The sequence below is a fragment of the Heliangelus exortis genome, chromosome 3 (genome assembly GCF_036169615.1).
Source record: "Heliangelus exortis chromosome 3, bHelExo1.hap1, whole genome shotgun sequence".
NCBI lineage: Eukaryota > Metazoa > Chordata > Aves > Apodiformes > Trochilidae > Heliangelus > Heliangelus exortis.
The window spans coordinates 7,535,858-7,555,127 of record NC_092424.1 but is presented as its reverse complement, the minus strand read 5'-3'; the positions used below and the strand labels follow the sequence as shown (position 1 = coordinate 7,555,127).

Below are 19,270 nucleotides of genomic sequence, written 5' to 3'. Positions count from 1 at the left end.
TGAAGTTTTTCATATTTTTAAGAAGAGTATCCATATTTCATAGCTCTGAAGGTAAACTGGAAAAGAACAAAAGTTATGACACCTACTAAGATCCCTCAGTCAGCAGATGCAAGGTGCACATCTTGGTTGTTAACAAAAACCATGGATTTTTGCTCAGCAGTTTTATTACATTCATGCTACCTACTATCAAAATATGGAGCAGTTAAGATATTTAGTTTATATCTTGGACTCTAATAGACAGCAGTCTCTCTTTTCTCTCTCTTTTAAAGTATGATTAAAGCTATACAGATAACTTGTCTGTGTCCAAGAACTATACCTTCTGTAATTTTGAGTCTTTGTTCTTCATCTGGAGGTTTGGGTGGGGGCCACACAGGTGGAATTTTACGTGGAAAGTTTCCTTCGATGTAATCTGATGAATGTGTGGGTTGGTTAACTGCAGCCCAAGTATAAAGCTGGTCTTGCTGTGGTTATTAAAAGGGAATAAAAAAATAAAAAAAAAGATTGAGAAGCTCATATAGAAAAAAAAAAAAAAAAAGCTCAAAATATTTTTCAACACAAACAGCTCAATATTCACCCCTATAGTAAGGCAGACTTGTTTGTTGCTCTTCATCTGTATTAAAAAAAAATTGGTATTTCAGTTTTGGAATTACCTCTATTATAGATAGAAAAATTAATCATTCAGTTATCTACAGCATGATGAGGTGATAAAACACAGTGCAGCACTTCTTTGAGCATGAGAAATTCTTTGACACTTCTTTCCTTTGAGAGATAACAGGTTCTGGTTATGTCCATTATGACCATTCTTCTTCATACGTTTATAGGCTACAGAAAAATAGTTTAGTCCACTCTCTGTAATCTTTTTACACCAAATACACAAGCAAGGAAAAGAAGCAGGATTATTTTTAGCATAAATCAAACATTCTTTGCACCTGTGCTTTTGTCATTCATGTTTCCATATTCATAGAAAGGCAGGTAAAGAAGTGGGTTTGCTCTTAGAATAAGCTTCTTAAAAACAACAAACAGTTAAAAGTACTATCAATCCTCTGGGCACAAGTCAGATGATAAACTTACTACTCAATAGCTTTGAGTTTGATTCCCTTATTAAAGGCAGGAGACATCCAGACTGTCTGATGAAAATTACAGCAAACTTATGCTTTAAGCCAAGAAAGATTTTAGCTGACCACAACTCCAGAGTCATTCTTGTGACTCCCATATATAACATGGACAACTTGTGATTAAAGCTTTCTAATACAGTAAACACTATAGAGATTAATCACAGCAACATCTGGAAATATGCAAATATTGTAGTAAAAAACTGGGGAAAAAATTAAGTCACAGGATGAAAATACAGTCATATCACACACCAGTATCTTCTTACAGAGATCATGTGCATTATGCTTCATTCATATATGTTTGTATTCTTGCATATTTCATTTTTAGATTATATTTTTCAAATTTTTTACACAAATAATTAGCATTGAAGAGACATGCAGAGGGAAGAGCAAAATAATTTAGCACTTTTTTAGGGATAATCACTACCCACTTGACTAAGCTTCCTCTTCTTGTGAAAAGTGTGATAACATTCTATTGAGAGTAGCTTAGAACAGACAAATGCTGGTTATAAAGAAAAACATTTTGGTTTACAGAGTCTTCCTCAAACAGTCAGTCAAAGGAAGCTCACTAGATCTTTTCAACATGAAAACATGGCAGAAATCCAGCCACATACACAGACCTCAGATAAAGGTAAAAATAAATGGATAAGAAGCTTAATCCAAAAACCCATCCGGTTCTCTACACAGCCCCCAGTTGTCTGCTCCTTGAAAACCTTGTCTTTTGTTCATTACTCTTATTACACCTGAACATCCAAGTAGCCTTTATTAGCACAGTTCTTTCAATAAGTTAATACTTTCCCTTAATTTAATTCTGGAGTTTAGGGGACATGCATTTGTGGGCTTCAGCATAATTTCCATTACTGTCCATACTCTGTGAAGAAAAAGTGCTGGATTTTGCTATTTGTCTTCTTTCTGCACCATCCAAATCACAAAAATAAAGAGCAAGGTAAGATTCAAGTCAAGGTAAAGCAGATTTTTTTTTTTCCCCACTCTACTACCTTACACAGGAGAAAAGAAGCTCTGCAGAGGGTTAGCTGGGTAGGCACAGTCAACTTTCAGTGGGGTTACATGTAGGGTTAAAGGGTGGTAAAAGAGAAGACAATAGACTGTAAATAATACTGACATAGCATGAACCACAAAGACAATTAATAGGTCCTGAACAAGATATTTCATCATACAAGTTCTTGAAAGGTGTGTTACAATCATTTAACATTTTTTAAAAGTATGATTAAATATACTAAATATACTAAATAAATTAAATATACTAAAAAACCCATGGCATGTCTCGGAATTATTATACAGCTGGGATATGTTATGAGGATAATAAAATACCAGATACCTATGTTATTCCTGATATAATTTACAACATATGAACTATGAAGTTACAAATTAAGACATCACACAACTCCACAACCAGCTTGTAACCCAGCATGGGAGATTTGTTTGTGAGACTAAAAGACAGTATTTTTGGTTTGTGGTGTTCTTTCTTTTGGGATTGTTTTAATTTGCTATTCAACATAAAGGAGGATGGATTAGAGACATCATGTAATACAAATATAAAAAGGTAAACATAAACTTGCAAAAATGCCTTGAAGAGACTTGCACAATAACCAAAATGTATCCATGTTCAGCATATAAACAAAATATTTAACAGCTACCTTCATACTACTTGCAAACTTACAAATATAATTGAAAAACTGAGAAACCTTTCTGACAGAAAGGTAGCCAGAAGTTCTGGACCTTCAGCTGATATCTCAAAAATTAACCCCGTCACCACTTTTGTGCCTTTCAGAAGAAATGAATCATTGAAATGTCTTAATTTCTATTCACACAAGATACTGTCCAAAATCTAGTCCTTTTTACCTTTTGTCTTTAGCTAATACACAAACTCATCTCATTTCTCCTTCTGCAAATAACAAGCATGATTATTACAATATTCTGAAGATATATGCAGCCTATTCTATGATGATGTACTATTCAAGCAAAAGAAATTAAATTATCCAAACATCCCCTCCAAACCAGCTTTGCTTTGATCCTTAGTAATTGTAATACAAGCACCCACAAACCTGGATTTCCACATGCAACTTTTTTTTCTTTAATCTTTTCATTTTCAGAGGCATTTTTTACTAGATATAACTCTAAGCACAGCCAGTGAATATTCTTACCGTGATCAATCTTTGAATACATCTGGAATTTCCACTTCATCTTGCTCAGGCTCCACTGTTCAGCATTTAAAGCACTTCTTCTGAGCCAGTCTTATTTATTCAGACTAATTTCTGGGTGGACATTGGAAGCTTAAAGCTGTCTGAGTCCAGAGCACTAAACATGATGTCAAGAAGAGTTCTTGTTTCCAAACATCCTTACACAGCACTTTCCACCGGGTCTGAAACCTGCAGAGCATTCTCACATGGGCGAGGCAAACTGTCTGCAGGATCTGATGTATGTAATCAATAGATATTTTACCACTCATAGATGCATTTACAATAGAGTCAGAGAGTCAGGTCTGTAGTTTAACTCACTCTCTCCTGAGCCAGGTCTCAGCAGGCACAAAGAATGGCTTTTTGTTCCAAATTTTCACTCTCAGGTACTACAGTGTTATAGTTCAGTTGCAAATTATATTAAATATGAATGATGCTCCTTCACTGCTTCAGCTAAAGATAGGCTTGCCTGCTGATCTTTAAAGGTGGGAGCTTTAAGCTCCTCAAAGTAAGATCCTTTAGCAAATGACAAATGGAAAGAGGCTGGGGAATCCAAAACTAGAGCCCATGAGCTAGACCCGCAGCCAATGTCAGCAGCCATACTGGTGGATCTTGAGCTTTCAGAAAAGAGATCACAGACCTTTCAAACAGAAATCCCAGGTTCTTTCCCCAGGCCACAGACTGCATTAGAGATCAGTATGTCCCCCTCTGTAGGAATAAGGTGTTCAACCTTGAATCTATGTTTCTCACTCCTGGAGATATGCAGGTAATATGACTTTACACTTAATTCCATCTCATGGGGGGTTTTTCAACTCTAGCTGCTTCCAGTTTGAAGGACAAAGATAGTGAAAAATACATTTAAGAGAGGTACAAAAGATGGAGTTGAAACAGCAATACACAGCTCTCCAGACTGGTTGCAAAATCATTTTGTTATGAATTATCACTTGTGCGAATGTGAGAATCAAGGGGTAAAAATCTGACCAGAAGTATTTTGAAATTTCTCAAGGAAGGAAAAAAAAAAAAAAAAAAAAAAAGTCAGTCAGACCATGTATGGTGAGATGGGAAAGGTGGGGCAGTACAGAAACACATTGCTATCAGGCTGTGCTCTTCAGCTCAGCAGAGCAGTAGATGGAGAAGTGCATTAGCACTTCCCTGAGTGCTTGTATTAAACCATGATGGAATCAGGCCTTAACCTGCAATAATAAAATTGCACTCACTAGAGCCCCAAACATTCAAAATAATCCTGAAGAGGGCAGGAGGGGTGGCATGTCTGCAGGCAGGCATAAATGGACCAGAAATAAACAGAGTGGTACTTACAAGAAGATTCCTACTCACCAAATCAGTCTGATTGTGGACAGCCTTCCAATGGGAAGAGGTGGAGGAGTGGGGAGAGGAAGAACTACAACTGCATTTAAGATGAAACTAGATAAGCTTACAGAAGAATTAGAGTTTCTTGTACTTGGGATAACCAGGGACCAGACTCCATGACTCAGGCAGTATTTTCCTGGCTAAGAATTCCAAAGAGCTTTTTTCACATATGTATAAAACCGCTCATCATTTAGACTGTTTCAAGTGCATGGAAGAAAGCATTTTTCCATTCAGGGAGTTTTATCTTTCTAATATACTGTGTGTACAACCCCTAAAATAAAAGAAAGCCAACTGAGTGCTCCCACTGTATATAAATAGTTTATTGGACAAGCAAGGTTTTAGTACAAGAAATTAGAGCCTGACTATCTCAAAATGCTCTTATCAGCAGAAGACTGCTTTATTTTAAGCAGCTTTTAAAATGGATAAATCAATACTATCAAGAATGGGGAAAGTGGTTCACTTTTTGAGGAGAGGTTCAGTAAAAAAAGATCTGTTTGACCACTGGACAGAACCAGAGCAGTGATTAAACATGGCTCTCAGCTTGTGGCACCTTTGGCTGTACAGATGCCTTCCAAGACTGAAATACAGCAAGTCAGTCATACTACTGTAATATATGGCTGAAGCAGCACTTTATCCTCATGAACCAAATCTAATGAATGAGCATTTTATTTGAGTGTTTACAGAAAACTCTTGGGCCTCAACAACTCATTTAAAAACACTTCAAGCACCAAAAACCCATGAAACATTTATTTGCCATGAAATGACTTCAATCTCCTCAACAAAACAGAAGAAACTCACTTGATCCTATCAAACTTTCCTCAGGACTCATAATATTCTGAGGATATGAGATGCCAACAGAGCCAACAGTCCTCTAGTCAGGGTTCTCATGGGGAAAGGATATTAGGAAGCTGAAAAGCCTGAACTGGTGAGCTTACAATAAACTTTCCTTGGAAGTGAGAATAGTGGTTAGCCTTTTATGAAACAAAAGAACTTCAATTTCTAGTCTCCTTACACATCCAACTTGAATTCTCACTTAGAATGCCACATCCCAAGACCATTAGGTTATTTAGCTCTTACTTAGAACACCTGATGATGTGTGCTTTCTCATTCACTTTCTCCAGAAATAATAAACTAAGGCAAGAAGTTTTCCATCAGGAGCTGTTTTCACTCACGCTGACAAAGTTCTGCAATAAGTTTAGCTTCTGACAAATCTGATTTTCCCATATAAGTTTGGTTGGGGGTTTTTTCTCCATATTCTCCTGGTTTGCTGGGTTTCTTCTCTATTCCATTTGAAAAGGTAATAATTACTACTGTAACAACTTCCTCTTGAAAACAGATATGTAAGAGACAAATTCATCTCTCTGTATTCTCAATTCCAAGCTAGAAAAAGACATTCAGTTATGACTGTCATTCCTAAGAAATTGAAATTAAGTGTACAGAAAGTCAGGAGATATAAAAATCTCTTGAAGTGAGAGGATGACCACCACCTTAACCATAAACACAATGGTTATGAAAATTTAAACAGGTGGTGAAAACTTAACATCCAGTATCTGCCCCTCAAAGCTGTTCTTTAGCATAACACCCAAGTAAGCAATGTTCTCTACAAGCATTAAAACCTAACACAAACCTACATATGAAACACCCCAGTTGAAAGTGTATATAGTAGCATCACCACAAATAACTGGAAAAGAGAAAGAAAAAAAAGAGAAGGCTACAAGTCTGCAGGGCCAGACACAACTAGAAAACAAATACGCAATTACAATTAAAAAAGGAACCAGGGGAACACTGTAAAAAGAATCCTTCAGACCAGTAATATTTCAACTGTTTCCATATAACTACTTTCAGGAATATTCAGCTGCTCTCCACAAAAGACAAAATAACACAGAGTGTTTAGGCAATGGAAAAGGAAGAAGAGACATTAGTGCTTTGATTAAGCCAAATTCAACCTCCATGCTAACATGCATGACAAGCAAAGATTAAGACAGTAGATTAAGGATTTATTTTGTCTGCTCCATTTCACAATTTTCACTTTCCAACTTTTTAAAAGTCTTTATTGCTACTGATCTCCAGTGCCATGACAAATTTCATAACAATCTTGCACGTTATTCGCAAGCATTCAAAGTGTACCCGAAGAAATGCTGCATGGTTGCCAGCTCAGTGCTGCACTTTGGAAGATAATTTTTCTTAATTTAAACTAAATTCTGGGGAAGGCTGCTCTTTAGAAACTGATCACTGGTATTTTGGCTCTCCGACTTCTGAAAAAGAAGCCTGCTTGCATTCGGTTAAACTACTAATTTTCTGAATGGTGTAAACATTTTAAATAAATTAAAATTAAGTAAAGCCTTCCTGTCATTAGGCTCCTCTCCCAGCTGACCCGAAAAGTCCCACCATCTGTTACTACTCAGCAGAAAGAGAGCAGTGTCTTTATTTCCTGAAAAAGCTTTTGCATCACCACAGGTGGCCAGGAGATAATAGGAAAAAAGCTATTTTTACAGCATATCCCATTGATGCTGTCTGGCTCTCTGCTTCCTTGTTGGAAGCATTATTTCAGAAACAGATGACAACCTAGTCCAGCATCATATCTACAGATTGGGGCAGTCCCTATCCCAAATCACCAAATTTGCCTGTGTACAGATTCACATTGTAACACAGTAAAGAAAGTCACCTTCCAGTAGATGTCATTTTATCTGTCTCACTACAAAATATGCTGAAATAATTTATGAATCAAGGCATTAACAGCAGTACTTAACACACTACTAGCATCCAATTAAAGCACTGAAATAGATGTGAAGAAAGATAGCCCAATCAAAATAACACCAGAAACAAAGAAAAACAAAAGGAAAAATCTGAAGTCTGTGCATTTCAGATACATATGGAAAAAGATATTGCTTGTTAGTGCCATATGAAAAAAGTAGTTGTTGGATCCATCAGTGGGCATTAGAGATTGTCCACCAAACAAGGATTATAGTACAGATACAAAAGTATGCTAAGTTTTCTTCTCAAAAGCATTTACAAAATGGTAATATAAAGCCTGTATCACAAATTCATTTAAGTTTTCATTGATAATTAGAGTATTTTAAATTATGATGCACCAACAGGTGGCTGCAAATCTTGCCTGTGGTTACATTCTTGCCAGAGATGCATGGTTTAGCCAGATCAGCCTTGTGTTTGTTTTACTCTAATAGGATAACATAATGAGTTAACATGCTAAAAAGCTTAGAAGTACATCTGCATTACAGAAATATGATTATTTAATATAATGACAGTCATTTGGGACCTACATAGTTTTTCAGAAAGCATTAATTTCTCATACATCATTAGGTCAGGGTACTTTTGATCAATTTGAACCTTCAGAAGTCCACTTGAACAAGTCACAAGTGTTAAAAAGGGAAAAAATTGAAAGCCAATCAGGCAATAGTTATTCCAAGGGCAAGCAATTCTTCAGAGAACATTATTTGAACAGGCTTCTGATAATTTATCTTTCTCTAAATTGCACATACACTTGCTTGGTCCTTTTTTTTAAAGAGAAATATTTTTCAAAATACTCTTACTCTTTTATAAAATGCTAGCAGAAGAAGGAAAGGCTGTAAAGACAGCCTGACAAACAAGAGGTCATGACATCCATAAGGTCATAATTAGCAGCCTCTCCAGAAGACAAAAAACTAGGAAAAAAGGTTTCACATTTCAAGTCATTGGATCTGCCATTGTACATTTACTTACTCTTTAAGATACTCATTACATTATAAGAGAAGGCAGGAAGAGCTACAGTGAAAGTTTCTCTGCTTTTCAACATCTTAAACATTCCAACCCTGTCTACTTCTGTTATTTTAAAGCTTTGTTAAACTGTTATTTTTCAGAGTAATATTTTTTTTCTGCGCATCTGCCACAATCTGCTTTGAAAGAAATACTTAATAAAATGGACCAAAATATACCATCTTAAAACAGTTTCCAAGTTTCCTTCCTTTGGGCTATGATTTGAAATTTGACAGAAATGTCAGAGATATTGCAGGAACGAGCCATTTCCAATCTTATTTAAAATCTATTCTAAGTCTGCCCAAGCTACAAGCCTCTTAAAACTGGACACCATCCTCAGCATAAATGGATGACATCTGCTCATTCTCAGGTTTACTGATTTCATTGGGTGTTTACTGGTCCTCCCTGTTTGCCATATACTAACAAAGGAGCAAGCATCATGTCCACAAGCTTTAACTTAACCCAGAAATACAAGTGCTAAAAATTCAATTTAAACTGACTTCCAGGAGCCATTACAATACTCATCCAAGAAACTGAGAGCTGTCAGAGTTGTCTTTACTCTTACTACATTGCCTAATTACAGTCAGTCAGCCAGCATGGAAGAGACAGAGACAGGATTCGATGAGAAAAGTAAAAGATGTAGTGTACAATTATTTCACAGTGTGAGGCAGGCTCCTGGAATATCTTGGGAGAAATAAAAAAAACAGGTATCTTATGAGCTACTGAGAAAAAAGACACAAGGTACACAGTTGTGAGACAGCAAGAACTAGAATCTACCACTGGGCACATGTAACAAAGATGATGAGAACATAATTAGAGTGTGCAATTGCAATCATTTCAAGAGAGCAGAGGGTCCAGCATTAGCCATGTTAAATTTAATTCTCTGGAGGACATCTAGAAAAAGAGATCAGAGTGAAAAAATAGGACTTTTAAATAATCTGTTTATATTCATCTCAAATAATGAGTAATACATCATAGAGTGAACAAATCTTACTAATTATTTTTATAAATTGTAATATGACATCCTCAAAAACAAAGTTTGAGGGACAAAAGGGGAATAGTAGATTATATTATATTTTATATATACATATATATATATATATATACATCAGAATCACAGAATCATCTGGGTTGGAAGGGAAGTCCAACCCTTAATCCACTACCACTGTGGTTCCCAGCCCATGGCACTGAGTGCCACATCCAGTCTCTTTTTAAAAACCTCCAGGGATGAAGAATCCACCACCTCCCTGGGCAGCACATTCCAATGTCTGATCACTCTCTCTGGAAAGAATTTTTTCCTAATATCTAACCTAAACCTCCTCTGACAGAGCTTAAGTCCATGCCCTACATATACTTACTATATATATATATATATATACTATATATATATATATACATATATATACATATATATATATATATATAAAGTTAAAGTGCAGAAATACATATGTTCAGTCACAAAAGGAGAAAAGGTATTTAAGGAAGGATTATGGTAGAAAACAATTTGGCAACTCTGAAAAAAAAAAACCATGCCAAAGGAGTGATCTGAGGGACTTCTTAAGAACAAAAACATTTTGTAAGACAAAACCATTCAACAGCCAGAAAACATCCAAGAACAAGCAAGCACCAGAGCTGGATGAAGCAGGGAGAGAGGACAATGAGGTGGCAGATGAACCTGTCTGGGACAGAATCACAGCAACTTTGTTGATGGCAATTCCAGCTGACTGAAAAGGACAGCAGCCAAACTGGAGAAAATCCAAGGTGGAACTCGGGGAACATCTGATAAACTCTGAGATGAAGGAAGAATGAGACTGGCTGTGCTCCCAGCTCTGGAGTAAAGTCAAAGATGATACACCTTGTAACTCTAGATGGGCTACATTTAAGTATTACTTAAAGTTAGCTTGATTCCTCTGGCTTTGAAATAAATGGTTACATCAATATTAAAATCCTGTTCTAATGATTAAAAAAATCTGACACAAAGAAACAACAAACAAAAAAGAAAACCTAAACAAGAAAAAAGCAAACCACAGACTTGAGTCACAGATCTTTTTTAAGACAAAATCACCCTAGTTTTTTCACATTAATTGTAAATTTTTTCATTTCCTTACATAACTATTAGCTTTTATTTTAAGTAAGATATTCTATGCATTCACTCCACAAAGCAAGATCAGCTAGCAGAAGCTCAGGTTTGTAGTTTTTGGCCACTAGACTTTATGCTGCAAGTTCTAAATATTTTAACCCCTCGTAGGGCACGTAATAAATGCACAGATCAGTGCTCCTGGACTGTGGTCAAGGCTGAGGCAGAAATATATTCCCAAATTCATCATCATGAGCTCTCACATTTGTGCCATGAAAAATTCATTTGAGATCTTGCTGTTCAAGACAGATGTAAGCATCTTTGAAGCAGGACACACTACTAGTTGAATACACACCACTTCTGACATTTTTTTACAGGAGCATGAGTTATTTAAGGGATACAGAAAAGTAGTAAAACAGCATTTGTGGCTTACTGATAGTCCAATTCAAACCAAGATCACTGAGAAGCCAGCAACATCTTAAACTGCTGACACTGCCCACTTTGCACGAGGCCAACCTATTCCTTCTTTTCAGAAAGTCCATCCTGATGGGTATCATCAATGAAAGTTATCTAGAATAATCCTCTTCATCAAAGTGTGGTATGGCAGTTAACAAAAGAGTCCCTTCTGCTGCTTTGCAAGCTTTTAATTGGATAAAATCTGTTTATAAGTGAGGAGAATTTTTTTTTATAGAAAAGACTACTGTATTTAATACTTCAAAGAAAAAGAGATTGATTGAATATATGTTAAAACCAGGAGAACTGGAAACATTGCCAGACCTTTTTAAGCAACCTGAAAAAGCTTGTCTTTTCCAGTAACTGTTTGAAGGCCCAGACCAAGACCCTAAATTCCATGTCCCAGAGTTGCTTTTTGCTGACGATGCCGCTCTCACTGCTCACACAGAAGCAGCTCTGCAGCACATAACACCCTGCTCTGCAGAGGCTGCAGAGCTTTTTGGGCTGGAAGTCAACTTGAAGAAGACAGAAGTTCTCTACCAGCCTGCACCACAGGAAGACTTCCATCATCCCCACATCACCATAGGTGAATCAGAGCTTAAGTCAGTCCAGCAGTTCAGCTGTCTGGGATGCATCATTTCCTCAGACACCAAGATCAACAAAGAGATAGACACCAGATCAGCAAAGGCACACAAAGCATTCAGAAGACTTCCTAAGAGAGTTTGGAGCAATAAACACCTGAAGAAAAGTACAAAGATTGGTGTCTACAGAGCCATTGTACTGTCTACTCTTTTATATGGTTCTGATCATGGGGCATCCACTGCCACCACCTGTGACTCCTTGAACCCTTCCATCAGTGCTGCCTCTGTACAATCCTAAACATCCACAGGTGACTGTGTGACCAATGTCACTGTCCTTTAACAGGCAGGGGTCACCAGTACTGAGGCCATGCTACTGAGGACACAGCTGTGCTGGGCAGGGCACGTCTCCAGGATGGAGGATCACCACCTCCCTAAGATCGTGCTCTGTGGTGAACTTCCCACAGAGGAGCCCCAAGACACAAGGACTCCCTGACCAATCCCTCAGCTCTGGCCATACTGACTGCCATCAGTGATCCACTCTGGCCTCCAGTTGGGAGACATGGAGACACCATCCATAACTCTGCTGCCTCCTTTGGGAACACCCAGAGAATCAGTCTGGAGGAGAAAAGACAGCACAGGAAGGACGGTGCCTTGGCTGTCCCCTCACAGGACACTTTCTGCTGGGCCTTTTGCAGCTCCACTGCCTGTCCTGCATCGGCCTTATCAGGCCTCAGTGTGCTGGCAGCAAGCCTGGGGGGAGCCCTGCTGAAATCTCTGTTCTCAAAGCCAAGCAATGAATGAATGAATAAGTGATATTAAACCACGAACACTTTAAGACGGTGAGTGATGTTAAGTTGCCTGAATAACCTCACTTTAAAAGTCACACTTGATTTTCCATTTAATTTCAAAAACCGGTTTGAAAATGTTTAAAACATTTAAAAAAACCACAAAGATTGAATACTGTTAGAGTATTCATAAAATGGTATGGTAGAAAAGCCAGGTTATCTAGGAAGCTTGTTTAAGAATTAATTGGAAAACTTTAATTTATTTTATCTACTTTCTCTTCACCAGTTCTGTTAACTATTCTTCAGGGAAGATGAGGAAGATTTTAAGAGTTATAAAGACTGATGTTTTCTCACACCTATGCCCATCATTTTTGAGTGTTTCTAGCCAAGATTTAGCTTAATGTGTAGAATGGGGATGATCCTAACTATATCAGTAAGTTATTAAGTAGATTGGCTAATATTTTTACATTATTTTGACATTAATTAGTTATTACAAAAATCCTGATTACTTTCAGTCACATAAACCAGTACAGAAAGTGTCAAAATTCAATTGAAAGGGTCATAAAAATAAATTCACTGTAAAGCTTCACTTCATGGGTTGTAAAATATCATACAATATCAAAATATCCTAATACTGAATTCATTATACAAAAGAGAGGAAAAATATGTTAGATAAGGACTGCACCCTGATTTTGTAATGGTGCTCAAACACCACCAGCAACATCACCGTGGCCAGACAGACCAAAGACACAGATAACACTGAAGCTGGAATGCCAGCAAATTTGCACTGGGCCCTGCACAATTTGGTATAAAAGTATTTTCAATAAGAAAAAAAATTATCCGGCATAGACATACTTTTTGTGGTCTGTAAAGTTTTGTAACATGCTATTTTCTATTATTCCTTTAATTTATATTTTTTTGTGAAATAGCTATGGGATAAAGTGCTTTAATTCAAACAGAAAGACTTAATGAAAACAATAGGTAAAGAACAGTATAGCAGATTAATAAATGAGTTAAAAAGTTAAGAAGCCAAGTTATAGGAGAACCTTTTAAACCTTACATTTTTCTGTATACAAAAGTGCACGCACACGAGCTCAGAAAAATAGCTGACCATAAGGTCAAATTTCATGCACAGCACTAAGAGAACTCTCTCAAGACTGTTGAAACAGATAAATCGTGTCTTGCTTGGCAAAACAGATAAAAGATAACTTTTTCAGTACTTACATCAAAGGTAGGTGTGCTTTTCTGGGCACTCTGACTGCATGGTTCTCTGAAGCAGTCAGTGAATGGAAGCAAAAGGCCCATGGCAATAATACGAGAACACAGTTTTTCTGCTTCTTCTTGTGGTGCATTTTCCTGCTGGCTGAAGAGCTTTTCCAGCAGCGTTCGTCCTGCCAAGGTGATGACACAGATCAATAAGAATTTGTGTGTCTATGGAACACCAGATTAAGGCATTACAATATGTATTGAAAATCGTTAAGTATTAGAAGTAAAAATATGAAATAAAAATTGTATTATGATAAAATATTTCTATATAATATTTTGAACTGATCTGTAGCCTGATTAATTAAGATATTTTATAAAACATACATGTATTGCCTGCGCTGCAGAGTAGGAAAAAAATCATGAGATGCTATTGTAACATCGATTTCCTATTTATTTATATGATACAATTGCTTGATGGGAAAACAGACAGTATCAAGAAACAAAGTATCTTTTTCCAGGGTCTCTAATAATTTATAGAGAATCCAGTCTCCCAATCTTTGGAATGAAACTTTTTTTTATTGTTGATCACAGCCTTTAAGAAACTGTACTCTATTTCTTTGGAGAAATTCTCAATAAAACTCTTCCCCCAGATAATTATTTTGTTTAAAACTGTAGTTAATATAGCTCCAGAGCTGCAGAGTGCTCCAGTCTAAAATGCAGTGCTACAAGCAAGCAGCAACTCAAAAAAGTAAAACTTTTCTTGAAGAGTGAGGAAAGAGACTTATTTGTATTAAAGGTTCAGATTCCATGATTAAAGTGTTTTCTTTGTTATCTCACCAGAGCATGGCAGGAGGGCTGCCATAAAGTATATTATGGGAGTATTATAGGAGACAACGCTAGAAGTTGACATAACCTCTGTGCTGTGTGCAGTTTGACAGAAAGAGACTACAAAAACTAATTATATTTGCAGGCTGTAATAAAATTTACATTGTAAGAGTATAAATTGCTTGATTAAGCCCTAAAATGTCAAAAGATGCCAAAGTTCAGATTTACAGGATATAAATTAAGATACGAAACATATCTACTGGAAGAGACAAGGCAGACAGGGTAATAAGTTGATTTCATGTTTTAGTAGGAACTAGTTGTAAATACAATTTGTACTGTAATCAGAGTCTATCAATTTTTTCCCACATACTTGCTGGAAGCCAAAGGTATTTTCCATATACTGCATTAAGAAAGCATTTTAGTGTCATTTAAACTAGAATAATAATAATAATGATAATATATTGTTGGGTTTTTTTTTTCCAATACAAGTACAAAATCCCTGTTTGAATGTTTATTTTAGTAAAAACGTAGAATTTCCCAGGATTTTGAATATAATAAAAAGTATAATTATTTTCAAACATCTGGGTACAATTTTAAAAGGATATTGTAAGTAACATTTAGGGCAAAGTTTGTGTATGATTTTAACTTCATAAGACAATAGGTTCTAAAATAAAGAATAGAAATTTCTTCTAAAAATATAATCCAAGATTTTCCTCACATCTAATGATATGCTAAATCTGAATTACAGGTCCAAGTTTCCTAGACTTTCATTAGAGACAATACAATATATTCAGGGGAATAAGCCACGGGATAAATCTGTAAAATACACAAGTTTTGTTATGTTTGCCAATTAGTTGCCTCTATTCCTTGGTTAGAGAAAAGAGAAAAAAAAACCAACAACTTTTGAAAATAAGACTTGATTCTTTGTTTTCTTTTTTTTTTTTTTTTTCCTGGATGCTTCAAAATTTAAATAATCTCCTGTTTATAAAGTCTTCTGGACATTTAGAAGCATAATGGCCCCCTCCCCAACCCATTTGCTGTAACCTAATTAACAGGAATAGTACCCATAAATGACAAAACAGGAAATGAGGCTTTTTTATTTTTTTCCTTAATCCACCCATTCATTTGCTAATTTGTGTAGCACTTGTTCACAGCCTTAGTTGCCATTCACTCACAGTTTAATTAGTATAGTGGTTATTACCTACCATTTCTTAGCAATTATTATTTTCTAAACATACTTTAGCATTCAGATATGCAGAATAAATGCATATGCAAAAAAGTCACTAATGAACTTAATAGCTCTTATTGTACTTTGTATTACTTATGCCATTTTTTCCGTCTGCTCTTGATGTGTTCTCTACCATATATTATCAGTCTTGAACTAAATTGGGTAGTAAAAATTATTTTATATTACCTAGTACTTTTTAACTCCCCCACAGAAAAAAAAAACAAAACAAAAAAACAAATCTTTGAATTAAAATTAACTTTAGTCCAATTATTTTGTCCTTTGCATCAAATATTTGTTGAGTCAAAAAAGTACAGGTTCTTAAAACAAAGGTAATAATGTTTGGATGAAGCTGTGCTCTAATACAACTTGTGTGTTCCTTACAATTGCTATGGAGACCTGGCAGCACACACAGAAATTTGAATTCCAGAAATACATTTTGCCTGTTCAGTTAGCAGACTTTACCAAATGCAAGCTAAAAAAAGTTCAGTTTTCAATGCATACGGAAATAGATGCAATGTTAACGTCGGTTAAAAAAATATATACCTTTATCAACAATAAATGGGTTATGTTTAAAGCACTTATTTGGCAATATATTTAGAACAGAATGTTAACCAATGAAGTTTTGTACTTAGCCAGATAGGGATTATCTAAAAATTGAAAAAATCTAAAAATTGAATGCACTACAAGCATCAGAAAAATTGAATGCACTACAAGCATCAGAACCACCCACCAAGGAGAGGCTGCAGCACTGTAGTTCAGAGAAGTCTAAAGCTATTTTACAAGGGAGAACATTATTTGAAAACCACCACTTAGCTATGAAGTAGTTTCCCCATTGCTAAGGACACCTGATATTTCACCTACTTTCATGTAAAAGCCAAGTGTCACTAAAGCAGGACCATTCCAGGCTGGCTCAGGAAGGCCAGTGACAAACCTGTCCCTCCCTCATTGCCCTCTGACCTTACCTGTACTGATGTCAAAGCAAGAGACATTCATCCTCCCATCAGGAATCATGTTTTATGATTAGGTTATATTTTTGTCTAGGTATAGCAAAATACCTCTGTAACAATGGAGTCCACAGATTTTTAACTATTTTTGATTGGAATGAGGATTGGTTTGCCAGCACCCCATCTATCTGCACTACACATGCTTGGAATTAATTCAAATTAAAATGACTTAGCGTCTATATGTGTGAAATTGACTGTACAGTATTAATCCCTAAATCTATTCCTGAAATAGTAAAACCAAAATCACATATCTATTTAATACAGAGGCTAAATTCCAGTCAACTTCAAACGCAAGATTTTGAGCTACAATTTTTCATCTTTGATTTATAAATAAAATGCAGGAGAAACAGACTTTTTCCTCAGACATTATTATTCATCCATATTCATAATTTACATGAGATAATACCTGAATGTGTTCTCAATATGAAGGTGAAGATGGTTATAAGTAACCTGGAACTACTGAATGATTAATGATTTCATAATTACTAAATGATCAGCTTATTTCTGTTAGAGCGATTTAAATGCAATGGTAAAGTGAATTCTCTTAATTGCCCTGGCATGCCATGAAAATAGAAATGAACAAAGATCTCTCCCCTTTTATTTTTTTTTTCCCCACTCAAAGATTAAAGAGAGTTAAAGGTTTAATGCATTTTTGTGTATTTTAAACAACTTTTATTCCCCCAGATCCCAGGTAATTAAGTTCCTGGAGCCTATTCTTACTCTTCCTCTAAGTATTTGTTTGGTGGGGGATAAGAGTTGTGCCAGGTTTTGAATTAGTGAAGAACTGCAGTTAAGTTTCAACCTTAGATCAAATCAGTATTCTGAAGGTCTTACCAAAACCCTCCAGCAAATAAAATAACTCTAAGCTCATAAATTATTTAGGAGGTTAGAATATTTTATTAAATCCCAGCATGGGTTAGAATGACTTTTTATTTTCTTCCAAAGGGTTAAAGAATTAATAGACTAAAAGCATGGGAATATGAAGTTTGGAAGTAGTAGGTAATCTGGCCTCTTATGGTTATTTTGTGATGCATTTGGTACTATAGCTCAGCCAGGGTCTTCTCACTCAGCTTCCAAATTCCATCTCCATGTCATATGCCACTTCCTCCCATTCTCATTAAGATGAAGCACTCTGATCTCCTGTGTGGCATTATAGATCTTTAGCCTATCACTATGAACAAGACTTCAGCAACATTTTTTAAAGCTACCTCTGGCAACAATTATAGGACATGTGTATTTTAATTCTGCAGTGAATAGCTTACAAGTCCCAGCATGGTTTCCAATCATTCTGTCTCCCTTTTTGAAAAAAGCAGATAATTGTTTTCTTGAATAATCATTTTCAACTTCAGACTTACTGCAACCATATTTTCTCAAATGCAAAGTTATTCCACAAACATGATTTCATGTAGTAATTAAATGCTGAAAAATATTAACTGCTACATATATATATACCATGCATATAATAGTTTAAAAATAATAATCTCACTGCACTGGCCTGACAGAGTTACAGGATCTCCTTTGGCTTGGAGAGGTGTCTGTGTTTATGCATGATGCCTCCTTCCATATGGGAGCAACTGCTACAGACCTTGGCTGTCAGTACTGGTTATCTGAACCAGTTTGCCTGTGCTGACCTGGACTGAGTCAGTTTTGATGGGAGAGGCTGCCAGTTTTAGAAGGAAGTACATTTGGTCTTTCTATTACAGTTACCTCATATTCTAAAGCAAACTTTTTTCCTCTCAAGCAGACAAATATGTGGATCTACATGCTTCTGAAATGCAGGTTTGATTGCCTATGGACTTAATGCTGATAGCATGTGCAGTACTGCCCAGAGAGAAAGAACAGGCAGATCCCAGCTCATGAAATTCACTCTGGAGCTCTTTTCCTGTCCAGTCTGCCTAAAAGACCAACCTTTCAAAAAGCAACCAGGCAAGCAATAAAATCCTTAAGAAACCAGCATGCCTTTGTTGGCTTTGGATTTAAGTACCAAGGTGAAAGAGAGGGACAAAAACAATAAAGAGAAACAAGAGAAAACTCCAGTAGTCACAGACATACTTGAAAAGCCACACATGCATGCACTGAGGCCCTGAACTACAACAGAGCTTGAAATAATATTTCCCTGAGGATTGTGCTGTCACAACCTCACATTTATCTTTAAAGATGTGTCTCCTATCCTCCTTATGCTGCATTTGCAAAAGCCCAGGAGCACAGCTGTCACTGAGCACAAGTTCAGATTAATGATCCAAATGAGTTATATTCCAAAAGCTCCCTCTTCTGCTGGTCTTCCACATTTCTTTTCTCTGACAACCAGACCACTACACCACACTTTCACCATTAGCACAGAAGCTGCATCAGCACATCCTAAACTATGCAGACTGAAGAAAGACCTTCAGTTTTAATTTTTCCCAATGCAGAGTGAATGGTTTCAGTGTTCTGCTGGTGCTGAATACCCCACAAGGATCACATCAAGGATTAACAGTGACTCATGCCTGTACTGCTTACATCTTCAAAAACCAAAATCGGCTTTGCCCTCTTTTCCCCACTTTATTCTTTCCCTCCCCGGATTCAGTGAGATCAGAAACACACACACAGCAAAGCAATTTCATAAGCTTTGAAGTCAAAGTACTACAGGAAATTCTCTATTTTAGGGAGTCAGGACAGGGAAAAAAAAAAAGGAAAAGGA

The 19,270-nt window shown here is 36.3% G+C and overlaps 1 protein-coding gene across 2 annotated transcripts in view; it reads right to left on the bottom strand.

Annotated features, from left to right (window-relative positions):
* Positions 1-19,270, bottom strand: part of FMN2 (formin 2) — a 150,067-nt gene that overhangs the window by 115,607 nt on the left and 15,190 nt on the right. For both annotated transcript variants that reach the window (XM_071739066.1, XM_071739067.1), the window contains exons 3-4: positions 13,552-13,718; positions 317-461 (exon numbers count right to left, since the gene is read on the bottom strand). In XM_071739066.1, the coding sequence (XP_071595167.1) occupies positions 317-461; positions 13,552-13,718 (312 nt within the window). The remainder of the gene's footprint in view (positions 1-316; positions 462-13,551; positions 13,719-19,270) is intronic.